This window comes from Dermacentor variabilis, chromosome 1, assembly GCF_050947875.1.
Source record: "Dermacentor variabilis isolate Ectoservices chromosome 1, ASM5094787v1, whole genome shotgun sequence".
NCBI lineage: Eukaryota > Metazoa > Arthropoda > Arachnida > Ixodida > Ixodidae > Dermacentor > Dermacentor variabilis.
The window spans coordinates 117,820,315-117,833,825 of NC_134568.1; the positions used below are offsets into that span (position 1 = coordinate 117,820,315).

General features: G+C 48.4%; 1 protein-coding gene across 1 annotated transcript in view; it reads left to right on the forward strand.

Moving 5' to 3' along the window:
* The window catches only part of LOC142571875 (uncharacterized), a 39,948-nt gene extending 38,599 nt beyond the window's left edge, over nucleotides 1–1,349 (forward strand). Inside the window, exon 5 of the mRNA XM_075680554.1 lies at nucleotides 1,228–1,349. Coding sequence (XP_075536669.1) covers nucleotides 1,228–1,326 — 99 coding nt within the window. The 3' untranslated portion in view covers nucleotides 1,327–1,349. The remainder of the gene's footprint in view (nucleotides 1–1,227) is intronic.
* Nucleotides 1,350–13,511: the final 12,162 nt, after the last annotated feature.

Below are 13,511 nucleotides of genomic sequence, written 5' to 3' on the forward strand. Positions count from 1 at the left end.
GAAAGTCAATACTGGTTCTGTTTACCTTGTAGCACCGCTCAAGTTCTTTACGTTTGAAAGGTAGCCTGAAGAATTCCTCCTTACCTACTATATATATATATATATATATATATATATATATATATATATATATATACATATACTTTTGTGCTTGAATGCATAAACGAAGTCTTCTTAAGCAAGTAACTGGAAGGCCAATGTATTTTTCTGCAAAGTTCGGGAATTAATATGTCGAAATTGGTGTCATCCTGAGAATTCGTTCCAAGTGGATCCGCCTTGCGAACTCCACGGCTACAACTTGTAAATTGTAATATGGGTCATAAGTTAACTAGTTGAACACTTAATTAATGAATTTTTGCTAATTAGTCGATTATGCATCTCGATATTTTGTGCTAGTAATGTCCGCCACTTCGAGTAGACCGCCTCAGGAACTAGAATTATGCTATCTGCCACAGGCAACCTATAAGAATTTGTAAAGTTCGCTGAAACACCGTGTATATAATAGGTACAATAATACATTTAAAAAACAAAAAACATTGATATAAACTTTATCGTATACTGTGAATTTTCCCTCCGTGACGTACCTCGTTCACATAGTTCTTAACTGCGCAAAAATTTGCGGTTCTTACTGCCTCCAAATTGTTTGAACCTGAACTCGGCCACAAAACAAAAAAAGTACTGCTGTACGTGTGCATGATGCGCAGCTAACGTGTATATTTTCCGCACATCACTTCATATTTTGTGTGATTAGATAGGTACCCGTCGTGGTTGCTTAGCGGCTCTGGCGCTGCGCTGCTAAGCACGAAGTCGTGGCGTCAAATCCGGGCTGCAGCGGCCGAATTTCCGCGGGGGAGAAATGCAACAACGCCCGGGCGGGCTGGGTGCACGTTAAGGAAACCCGGCAGACCTAAATTAATCCGGACTCCCCCATTACGGCATACCTCATAATCAGATCGTGCTTTTGGCACGTAAAACCCCGGATTTCTTTATTAGATATTTTCCAGCTTTATATGGCCCCTTCTCCAGCTTGCGGCAGTTGTAGGCGCTGATTTTTCATATTTATGGACGAAGTCTACAATTCAGATCAGTTAAGGCTGGGACTATTGTCAGCGTCTCCCTGCGCTTAGGTGTTACATTTGGTAGAGTTTTATTCATAGTGAGTATAAGTAGTAAGAGCATGATACTCACCGCTCTTTACTCGTGTCTTTTCCCCCTCCCACATCACAGAACAATACTTACCGTGACGTTGAGGAACCGGACTTATATGAAGATTTCAAGAAATGCGAAACGCAGCTCCGGAGTGAAACACGACGCATTCCTGTTTGAATAAATGTCCTTCTTTCTTCTGACAGCGTCTGTGTTGGCTGAAGCTGGAAAATATCTTTTTTTTACAGTGTCCTAAACGAATGTTTGCATTGACGAAGTTTAGCTTAATATCGCTCTGTTTGTAAAATTTGTTAAAAGCTTGTGACTTTTTAAACTGGAGGTCAAATGGTCACAGCATCTTTCGCTGTTTGTTCTAACTGTAGTTCAGGGCGTTAGCCTACTGAACCTGTAATTTTCTGCTTTAAATAATAGCCGTACCCACCCCCTTCCTTCCCCGTCTTTTTTAATCTGAACAAGTTGTTTTTTTTATCGCCAATGACGCTATCACATTTTTGCAGTGAATGCAGTGAATGCAGTGAATTGGAGCAAAAAAATTCACAAATGATATTTTTTAATTGCTCACCTTAGGGCATTTCATAGCGCAGATTGGAAACGCGCGCTCAATTTTTTCTATTGGCATTCTACTTCACGATATTCGTCGCCGAAATTATCTCAGCTTCACTTCATAAAACTACGTGTTGCGCGCATTCTCGTGAGGTTCATTCATTGCGCTATGCCGCACTGTGGCACAGCGCTCGCCCGCCATTTTCATTTCAGTTCAGGGTATTTTCTCTAAGTATCTTAAAGGTGGACTTGAGGACCGTGTTCGAGGACAGTGCCCCGAGGCAACTCAGCTAACTGGCTGACTGGAGACGTTCGGACAGCGACGACGAGACGCAAGTTAGTAAAGCCATTCGCCACCTTCCGTTTTCCCGAAATATATTTAGTGCATGGTTAATCATTTTTTTTTTCCACGTGACATCTTGGTGGAGGTATGGAGTACCCTGCCGCCGCCCGCTTTATCAGGCGCGGAACTTCACAGCGGTCGCCACCTTGCTTCTCTCATGATGGCACAAGAAGAGTCAGAATCCCCGTCGCAGCAGCCCGCACCTGCCGTCATCTTGTCGCAACCGCAGAACCCGGGAACTTTATCCGGAACTGGTGGTGTGGACTGGGAGGAATGAATTGCACGCCATGTACAGGCGCGGCCACTGCTAGTGGGAGTCGTGGCATCGTTCCGCGGACAGCCCCACCACCGGCACCTCATGAACTCTTGCGGCGCAGGCGCAATCAAAGCGATTGGCGAAAAGCCCGGCGAGTCGTCTGCTATATGGTGAGTCGTCTGTCAAGGCTTCACGAGGCGCCGGTGGTGGCACTCCGCGGAGCGATGCCACGACCTCCCGTGCACCCTCTAGCAGTTGCCGCGCCGGTACTAACGTGTAAGCATCACAAAAGGTGGGGCGCAACACTCATGCTTGCCATTGCAATATTCCATCTCCGATAGACGCCTCGCGTCCGGTTTTATAGTCGCGAAGATCACTTAAACAGCTGGGAGACTTGCAAGGAAATACTCGTTGACCTGTTCGGGAAGTCCGTTGGGCGTCAGATAGTGGCGAAGTGGGAGCTTGTATCTCCCGTTCGGACATCGACGGAGCCCTACACAGCATATACTACACAGGACGCGCTGACTGGTTTCAGGAAAGTTTACGATAAGCTGATGGAAATTAGAAGGCCCGGCACGGGCACTGAGGGCGACGCTTTCGATATCCTGGTTTACCTCAACTGCACCACCATCGACGCCACTTTCAACGAATGTCGGCGTTTCGAACAAGTCAAGAGCCGTCAAATACGAGGGCGAATCAAACAGTCTTTGCCCCTATATTTTATTAGCCAAAGTAAGGTACATACACGTAATTACACATATACGTACTATTCTACGCACCTTACACTATTTTCCCACATCGTCCCCACAACGGTTCAGACATTTGTCCCATCGCAGCACTAAATTGGAGATGCTCCTGTCGTCAGTCAGCGACGCACGCAGCCTCCACGAACGCTCATTGTCATGCAAAGTCTTCAAGGCTTTTTTGCGAACTCAAAACGCCACCACCTCACGCTTCTCAAAGTGATAAACTTTTCTCCATACTTGGACAGCATTTCCCTGTGGATTTTGTTGGTCGTTCGTCCCTTGCTCCATAGAAAATGAATCACACTTCATTTCTCGTACGCCGTGGACGTGTGAAGTACAACCGCCATCTTCAACAACTGACAGCAGCGCCTTGCCGCAGAGCTACCGGCAGGTAAGACCGGGCGGGTCTAAGAAAGGTCCACCGCTTGGAATGAATACGTTGACTTCGCATTTACAGCCATAATTTGGCCAGGAAAAAAAAATAGGGACAAAGGCTGTCTGATTCGCCCTCGTATGACAGTGCTCGTCCACAATTGAGATTGTCGACTGTACCGCGCAGTGATCCGCAAAAGATAACCGACGAATTAAATATTGAATGTAGCGGCACACCCGCAAAGAGCAGAAATAAAATACAAGGAGCAAAGAAACGCCGCACAAGTAAGTATATAGACCGCACAATTTCTTACATACACATGCAGGATAGTCGAAAGCAGGATAAATGACTAGAAATTCAAACGCAGCTGAATGACGAAGCTAATAGCGTGTGCGCCTTGACTGAAACGCATCTACGCGATTTGGAACAGGTGCCTGTGATTGATAATTTTGCATAGTAAGGGTGCTATACATTATGACTGAGTCAATGAGAGGTAGCGACGTTCTCATTATGCGTATACGTCAAGCAAAGGGTAAAATAGACATATAAGGAGCATTTAGGGATAAGTGGCACATGCATGGGAAGTAAAAAAAGACGTGGTTGAGAGTACCTTACGTGTGAACAGGTACAGCAGGACAGGATAGCAGGGATCGAAATAAAGAATTGAATTATGGTGTTTTACGTGCCAAAACCACGATTTGATTATGAGACACGCCGTAGTGTGGAACTCCGCATTAATTTTGACCACCTGGGGTTCATTAACGTGCACCGAAAGCACGGTACACGGACGTTTTTTTTGCATTTCGCCTCCATCGAAATGCGGTCGCCGCGGCCGGGATTTGATCCCGCAACCTTGTGATTAGCAGCGCAATACTATAGCCGCTAAGCCACCGCAGCGGGTTGATTGATTGGCTGTATTAGAAGCGATATTAATGAGTTCAAGCAATCGGGCAGGGTGATATTAGTAGGAGACATGAATGGTGCGCATGGAGAGCACCCACTGGTTCTCAAATGGGCACAAGTGTGTACCCCCGCCTCGGGTTCGGCTTTCTTCAGGGGTGATATACGCTTGGGAAAGGAGCCTGCACCCTAAATTCCTGTCAAGACCCTCGTATCATATATATATATATATATATATGTCGCCCAAATTTGGGCGCAATAACGACGGAAGGCAGAAACCAACAGCGGCAGAATATTTACAGCTGAATGAAAAGCACATAGTAGAGATCACAACAAGCATGGAGAATAAAATTGAGGTCGTTTCCTACAGCATTCTGGGATTACAAGGAACTGGTAGACGTCAAGCAGCAGAAGATAACACAAGCACGGCAAAAAAATTATTGGAGTGGGAAGGGAAAACCGCGTAAGCGGTGGGCAACAAGGAAATAAAACAAGTCATAGAAGAGCGTAAGCAAGCCTTTATGGATCATACAGACGCTAAAAAGTTGTTTATTATTATGCTTCAAAGCAAATTCGAGGCTCCGACACTCGATGCGCTCTATTTGCATTTGATATCAGACACACTGTCGCACGCAAAGAAAGCTTCACTTGAATACTGTTCTTTTTACACTGTGCCATTGACCGTGCTAATCTATAAGCACACTATAGACCTTTTCTCCGTGCGAGAAGGGCGCGCGGAGAAAACCGTGTCTCTGGTTTGCGCGCTGATTGAATGTGTTGCCGGCTCGTGCTGCGGAACAATTTGGAATTGTTTTAAGCTCGTTCTCCGCGAAATTTACGTGACGTCAGTTCATACAAGGTTGTTTAAGAACCATGTGTGTGGCAATTCGATGCAGCGTTAACTACATATTGCGGTTCTCTTCGCTGCGCAAACATGCGAAGGGCATCATCAGCTGCGGCGTGTGTGCGTGTTGTGAACTATTTGGCTGTATCGATTTTTACTCAACGAGGAGCAGCGGCGTCTCTGAGTTGCCCCAGTTTATTGGAAAATCTCACTATCTGATCACTTGACGTAAGAAATAAAACATAAGAGTGCCCGTGTACGGCCAACGTAATGCGACCCCGAAACATCTATGCCCCAATCGTTATAAAATATCTGCGTCAGCCCCCGGCATCTTGTTCACGCATTTCAAGTCTATCAGACCTGAAATCACCATGTTTTGTCTACGTTAGTTTCCTATATGATGCCAATGGCATTGCTCAACACAGCGATCACTACGCTTGGTAAATCAGCATGATACATAAGTTTTGTGCTTCGGCATTGCCTTTTGGACCTGTAATGCAATCATATCCAAAGAGGACCACATAAAAAGAATCTGATGGCTATTTGTGAGGACTCAATTTCCGTAAAACTTACACTCATCACCGACCCATATAGGCCCACGCGTATCGGTAACAGTGTAAGCCGGAATACCACGAACGACTTATGCTTCGTCAAAAGTGCCAATGGGATAACATTGGGATAACACCGAAACTCGTCTTGGGAGCGATCACTATCTCGTTCTCATCACTATCCCTTCCAAAGGGCACAAAAGAAAAACGCAGCTAACTACACATACCAAATGGGATGTATTCCGATATGTAAGAAACCACATACAGTTCGAACTACAGAACCTCCTCAGGAGCGTGTCGAACAGATAGCACGGGGTTAAGGAGAAAGATGCTTGCCGACTAATCCAGGCTTTCTTCATGAGCACAGTGGTGTATGTCTGTCCTTACTTACATTTCAGAAAGAGGGACTTGGAACGGATTAATGGTCTAATCCGAACATAATACAAACGGGCTCTTGGGCTACAAAATGGACTAATACGAATACACTCTTAAGTCTCGGGATACATAACAGCGAGGAGGAAATTGTAGAAAAACACCGCGCCTAGAGGTATCGCCCAGCCTTAGACATCCCGCAATGACACCGGATACCTAACACTATCTGGACCAAGATCATTGTACCCCTGCTTCCGAAAAACATGAGCACTAAAAACAGCTTCAGACGCAAAGCTATAGGGCGGCGGCGCACTGGCAACGCTACAAAAACCAACCTGCCATATACGTGGATGCTGCTCGCATCAGTGATGGTCGACGCACTACAGCCGTCACTAATGGCGATGGACACACCATTAGCTGTGCGACAGTAACCACATCCTCCATTGCGGAGGCGAAAGAGGCCGCCGTCGCCATTGGCACCTCCGTCCCGGGCACTAAGATTATTATATCCAACTCGAAAACAGCCATCCGTAACTACATCTCGGGTTTCATTTCACCTCGACACTTCAGAGTCATCAACAAAGAACTCGATGAATTGAAGTTGGTGTTGGTACCCGCTCGTGCCGGCAACCCTCTGACCGCCCGAGCAGGAAGTAACCATGCAGAAGGTGGGCCTGCCCGACCGGCTTGACCGGCGTGAAGGTATTGTTATGACTGGGGGCTCAATCCCACCGCTCGTAACCTGTTGTCAAGATTGGAGTCGGGCATGAATTAGATGGTAGCTGGCCCATGCCGTCGTCCAACTTATCCACGCTGAGGACGTTGTTGAAGCGAAGGACTGCTTCTCATCGAGAACGAGGAATATGGGTTTATTTACAGTATCGACATCAGGACGTTGCAGTTCATCAGTCTAGCATGACTGCGAGAGAAAAGTGCACTGAGCAGCCGCACAACAGCGGTTTATAAACACTCGGTCCTCCCTCGATCCCAAGGTGAGGGAAACATTCGACCAGGCACCGTAGACGAGCTGACCAGGCAGCGTAGGCGAGCCGAACAGGCACCGTAGGCGAGACGACCAGGCACCGTAGGCGGGAGGGCTTACACACACACATTTCTGCACAGGTTCACGGTCCCCAACCGAGGTCAGATGGTCTTCGCAGAACTCGGGGCTTACGTCAATAAAGGCGCATTTTATTCCCAGAGCTGACCCCCGCAGCGCGCCCGCCGGTTGCCCATTGTCTTGCGTCTTGAACGGCGCGTGGGAAGGGACCTCGAACTACGTTCCCTCGGGGACTCCCTCGTTCACAGCAGACCAGGTTGGCGGTGGCGGGTTCAGGCACAAAGCCTGCTTCGTCGCACTCATCTTGGCTCCAGTGACGGAGAGTCGAGGACGCGCGTATTTTTCTCCACACACAGTCGACTTAGTGACGCCGTGGCTAGAGCTTTGCGGTGGCGTTCCAGGAAAAGTTGACGCCCGCTGTCGCAACTGGCTGGCAAAACTTGCACGTCAGCGGGCCGTTCTTAACAGTATCCACACCTTTAACGAAATGACCATTGATTACCGTGAACCGAGGTTAATATATCCATCCCCGCACGAGACAGTGACAAGAATACAGGCCACTAACCTCAGGAGAGTACAGACTAGGTCAGTACTTAGTCTAAAAAGACTAGCTGCAATGACCGGTGGTGAATATCCACCGAACTGCAAACATTGTAATTGTCCTCTGGCATATACCAAGATCACATCTTATAAGGATGCCAAAAGAACCCTCCCCCGAGAGAACTCTTTAGGCGAGCCCCTTCACCACAAGATTGGGAGATAAAGACAAAAGCCGACAACCATTAAACAGCAGCTCCGGCGATTTTTCATGTGAGCGGATGTCGATGAAATTCGCTGGGTATGTTCCTTTGAACAACTCTGTCATGTCCTATAAAAAGCAGGTTTGAGAGTGGCACAGATCTTTTACAAATGAATTTAATTAATTGCCTCTTCCTCAGTTACAGGTGTTGCGGCTAGGGTGGCGTTCAGGGCATGGAATCCACCAAGCCCATCGATTGCTACGTCAAGTTGTAGAAAATGCAGGACAAGGAGTTTATTTAGCTTATTTACACGGCTCCAGTTACGGAAGCCCACTCTATGCAGGAGCAAGTTAAACGTCTCAGTTCACATCAGGACCCTCTGTCTTCACTCTCGAAAAGTCTCTGCTTTTAATCCCGTCGTTTTCCTTAGGCAAGTCGACTAGGGAATGTGAAGACTGTCCAGCAGCAAATCACACTCCTCGACTTCGTGGCGATACCACGCCCATGCTCGCAATAACCCGCCGTAACTCCGCCTCCGAAGAGACTGGTTTGCAATCTGTGGCAAGAAAGCAACCTGCGACACCCAGTTCGTCGTCGTTGTCCCCGTCCTTTTCATGCTTTGCTCAAGCTTCCAGGTAATGTTGAGGTGGGCGCCTTTCGTGGGACTCTTCAACAGTCGGTGTCCCCGCTGCGTTGACGGTCGGGATAGGCGCTGATGGATGGGTGGTGGTTTGACTGGTGGCAAACCTCTAATTAACGCCATTGTGGTGCTGAGACGTAACACAGGCCACATTGTGTATGACGTCAGGAGTGTTCCATGCAGAGCATGCCGGGATCATGCAGACGACAGCGACGAGAGCGTCGAGGAGTCGACGATCGTGAGCTAGTGCATGGCGTAAAAAGTTTCTCTCGCGAAAGGTTGCGCTCCCTGTAAACGGACAAGCGATGGGAGGCAAGTGGTGTTGCGTTTTTGGCTGCACGAACCTGCGACACCCAGTCAACCTGCGACACTCAGCCCTCGCCATCCGCACGCACAGTTTGAGCCGATGCCGATCGCGTTCAGCCGAGGTTAAAAGCCTGCATGTCACAGTCGCGTAGTTCATACGTCTACTGCTAGCGGACCTGAGCGACTGACCTAATGCTAATTAAGCCATCAGGTTGAAGAAAACTGCTTCTGTACTTCAGTTTTGACCATACGGATTTGAAATAATCTATTCCTCATTTCGTACAGTGCACACACAAAAAGCGAGAAGCGACGACACGGAGCAGTATCGAAATCGGTACGTTTCCGTATTCGACAGAAAGATGCCAGCGGCACTCACCAGCACTTCCCTAAATTAAATGCGACTACGAACATGGGTGCATTTTCACGTATTGTCATGCAGACTCGCTAGTTAGCTTCCGAGGTGCACTGCTTGCCTCGTATCCCAAATGGGCAGCAAGCGTAGGCCCCTTCGATATATACACAGCAGCATAAACCATCTCGTTCAGCTGCCAAAGGTGTCAATACTGGCATCGGCGTTTCCGAGATAAAACTATGAGTTCTCTAATTGAACGATCATACACGCAAAGTCATCGTCTGCGCCTACATTACGGAACATATTGTGTGCATGAATAGAATGCGACGAATGATAAGTAGGCAGCATAACAATGCTCCCGTACTGCGGTCTCCCGTTCTTTTGTTTTCGAATGTGTCGTCGTTCATATCAGTGCGATTCAGAGTGATGCAACGGCGCTTACATGCACAAAATCTGCCTGTTTTGATATATTCTGACATGATCTCATGCCAAGAATGAGCGGCTACCATTACGTATCTCAAGCGAAAGACGAGTGGTCGCTGTACCTGCCGATGTAAACAAATGCACCGGTCCATGCTTTGGACTGTCAGCGGCGTTCTTACAGGATACAAATGCAGAAAGTCGCACTCCACATCTTACAGTGAGCATGCGCTTCCCTAAGAAGGAGCAAAACACCTAAAATAGCAAGCAGCACGAATAAAATCAGTGGTTAGGGCTACCCTCGGTCTTATGTTGCAGCACGATTGCAGCGCATGGGCGCTGGCTCTCGTGGTGGAGGGTCGAATACAGGGTCCTGAATATTTGGCTGCACGTGTAAAAAAAAAAAAAGATTTTGCACTCACCGCTGCACTGTTCTTGCTCAAATTTTGCAGAACGATCGCACTTCGGCGTCGACTTTGTTTAGTATAGCACTTGGCACAGTTATTTGCCTGGTTTCTAAGAAAAAAAGTGCAAATTTGCCTGCGCTTAGGGGTATGCGACCTGCTGCCACGACGGCGCAAGCATAAACTTGTGTCGCTACCTGTCATCATCTGCGGAAAGCAGCGTTTCAGGGAGGGCAGTCGCCTGTTCGAGGAGCGGGCAACACGCGGCAGCCCTCCCTGAAACGCTGCTTTCTGCAGATGATGGCAGGTGGTGAAATAAGTCTGTGCCAGGGCCGGTTCAGACGCCATTTTTCCCATAGACGAAAACAGTTTCTGATTTTTTTTTCTTAAAAACCAGGCAATTAACTGTGCCAGGTGTTATACTAAACGAAGTCGACGCCAAAATACGACCGTTCTGCAAAATTTGAGGAAGAACAGTGCAGCGGTGAGCGCAAAATCTTTTTTTTTTTTTTGAACACGCGCAGCCAAATATTCAGGACCATGTACGAACGGCGATTCGTGGCTATTGAGTTCGTCAGAATCATAACTGTCAGTATTTGACAGATCCGAAGAGATGGTTCACCTGACGTTGTCACCCGAAAGCCCGGCGCGGTCACGAATCAGCTGAGCGTCTGTTCATCGCTGGTTTCGTTGAACGTCTCGTCTTCCGCCATTTTCTTCGAAGTGTGACGCAGACGCGACACATACAAAATGGCGCTGGTGACGTCGTTTCGCTTTCGTACCATGATGCGAACTTGACATTTCGCCTAAGAAACTCAAATGAACACACTGAACCTAACGTTCTTGATAAAGCAAAACAATTTTCCTCCTCAGTAAAAATAAAGCAGCAAGCTCAAAGCGCACGATTATTCCGTCGAAAACACTTCTCGCTTCCATCGTCTGCTGAGTACAAGCCGTCATCTCCTTCATTAGCTAGGATGCGTGTCCCGAGAAACGGAATGAGTCATCGCATGTTAGCGCCAACGCGCTTGTTTTCTACCTTGAAACTGTATACGCGACCTACCATTGGTGATGAGCGCACGTTCTAGACCACGTTATCGCTATCTCGCGAAACGCAAGTGACTCAGCTCGACTCGGCACGAGACGTTCATTTGAGGGATCGCCAGCTGGTTGCACGCGAGTGCGAGTAAGAGCAGGCGCGAGAAAACAAATGGGCGCTTTTTCTCCTCGAATATACGACTGCCTAGGCACTACGGAGGAGGTTTCTTAGCGCGTGTCGTAGGCGTTTGTCCCTAGGCGTGCCGGCACTGACGCCCGATTTGGCGACCGCTGTGTCAGCTGTGTCGGACAGACTGTCTCGCACCTCGTGCTAAGTCAGTCTTGGCGGATCACAGCTCTCTGGCGCCTTATATGCGGCGATGTACCTTGCAAATAACATCACAGATGTGCTGTGGGAACAGTAGCGACCGTAGTGGAGCCCGGGCCGGCATATGTTGAAAATTTAGAAGGCAGAGTGCCTTAGCAACCGCGGTTGAACGCAAGTGGTTGAAAGGCCGCCAGTGGCGATGACTGACTCAGCACCAGCGCCGCAGGCGCGAGAAAGTCTGTCCGACGTACCTTCAGAGGCAAAGTTCTGACTGGTGCTGCAGTAGTCGCGGTATCAATCAATCAATCAATCAATCAATCAATCAATCAATCAATCAATCAAAAAGTTAGCTTTATTTAAACAATTCAACGAATGCGTACAAAAATAGCTGGACCTGTGACGAAAAAGATAGGCAGGCTGAAAAAGCCCCGTTGCCATCGCGTGGCTCGTACCCAGTTCGCTCTCTGGCTGCGCCCTACCTGCTGGTGCTGCGTTTGTCGCTGCTGTTCTACGACCCGAATAAACCCCCTTTACAGTTGGTGGAGCTGCTGGGTACAACAGGAAATCTGGAACTTCGTAATCGGACACTGCAGCCCATCTTCATTGTGCCGAAAGAAGGACCACCACAACCACAACCACAACTCGCTGCCCTGGTGACTACCGTGGTCTGCCCCGGCCCGTTGCGTCAACGCGACCCACCCATCTTCAGCGGTACCGAGGACCATGACGTAGTAGACTGGCTCGCTGACTACGACCGGGTGAGCATCCACAACCACTGGGACGACACCAAAAAACTTAATTACGTGTCGTTTTATTTGAGCGGTGTCGCAACAGTGCGGGAAGACATTTACCAGTTATATAGAATATGTTGTCGACATCTGTAACCGCGTTGACGTCATAATAGAGATTCTTAGAATAGGGGCCCGAATAGTTTGGGGCCCCAAAGAGCTTTGCGGGTGTTAGCGTTGGGGCATGCAGAAGTGAAAAGCTTTAGAATAGGGTTTTGCGTTTGCGGATAGCGTTTTGCGCTGACAGCGCCACTACGACGTCAAAGAAAAGCTATTAGAAATGACTAAATAAATTATACCATTTTATGGTAGGAATAGTAATTTTGACTTGCGTGTATTCGCGTTTAATTACAATTTAGAGGTTATTCTGTAATCAACAAACAATTCGTTGCGATTAGTTTTGAGCAAACCAACTTTACGAGCCTTCACCAGCCAAGCTTAGCCGTGTTAGGCCTACGAACCATAATATCCACAATGGAATTCGGAGTCGTCGGCGTCTAATGAATCAATCTTCATAACACACGCTAGTTGAGAGAAAGCGATAACCGCAGTCACTTCTAGCTTACGAACTTCACGCGTTACCACGATTCGATCCAAGTTTGGTGCTAGGTTAGAGCCGTAGCTTCGATGGGTGCCGCCATATTAGCTGACGCAAAGCTTTTGGGGCCGCCATTTGGGCTCTCGCTAAGTCGGTGAAATAGCGTTCCCAACGCAAAAACCAAACGCAATTTGCGTCTCGCGCATGCGCAGTGGCTTCGACGCTATTTCTTTGGGGCCCCGTTAAGAACGGCCCGCTGACGTGCAAGTTTTGCCAGCCGGTTGCGACAGCGGGCGTCAACTTTTCTTGGAATGCCGCCGTTACGCTTTAGCCTCGTCGCCGTTGTGACTAAACGCGATCGGCGGACCAACTATTATTACTGAACCCGCCACCGCAGACCTGATCTGCTATGAGCGGAGAATTTCCGCGGGAACGTCTACGAAGGCCCCTTCCCACGCGCCCTGCAAGACGCAAGACAATGGACACCACGGCGGCCGCGCTGCGGGGGTCAGCTCCGAGTTCTGCGAAGGCCCTCTGCCCTCGGGGGGGGGGGGAGGGACCGTGAATTTGTGCGGGTGTGTGTGTGTAATCCCTCGCACAAAGAGGCGGCTCGTCTCCTGGTCGAACGTTTCCCTCACCTTGGGATCGAGGGAGGACCGAGTGTTTATAAACCGCTGTTGTGCGGCTACTCAGTGCACTTTTCTCTCGCAGTCATGCTAGACTGATGAACTGCAACGCCCTGATGTAGATAGTGTAAATAAACTTATATTCCTCGTTCTCGATGAGAAGCAGTCCTTCCCTTCAA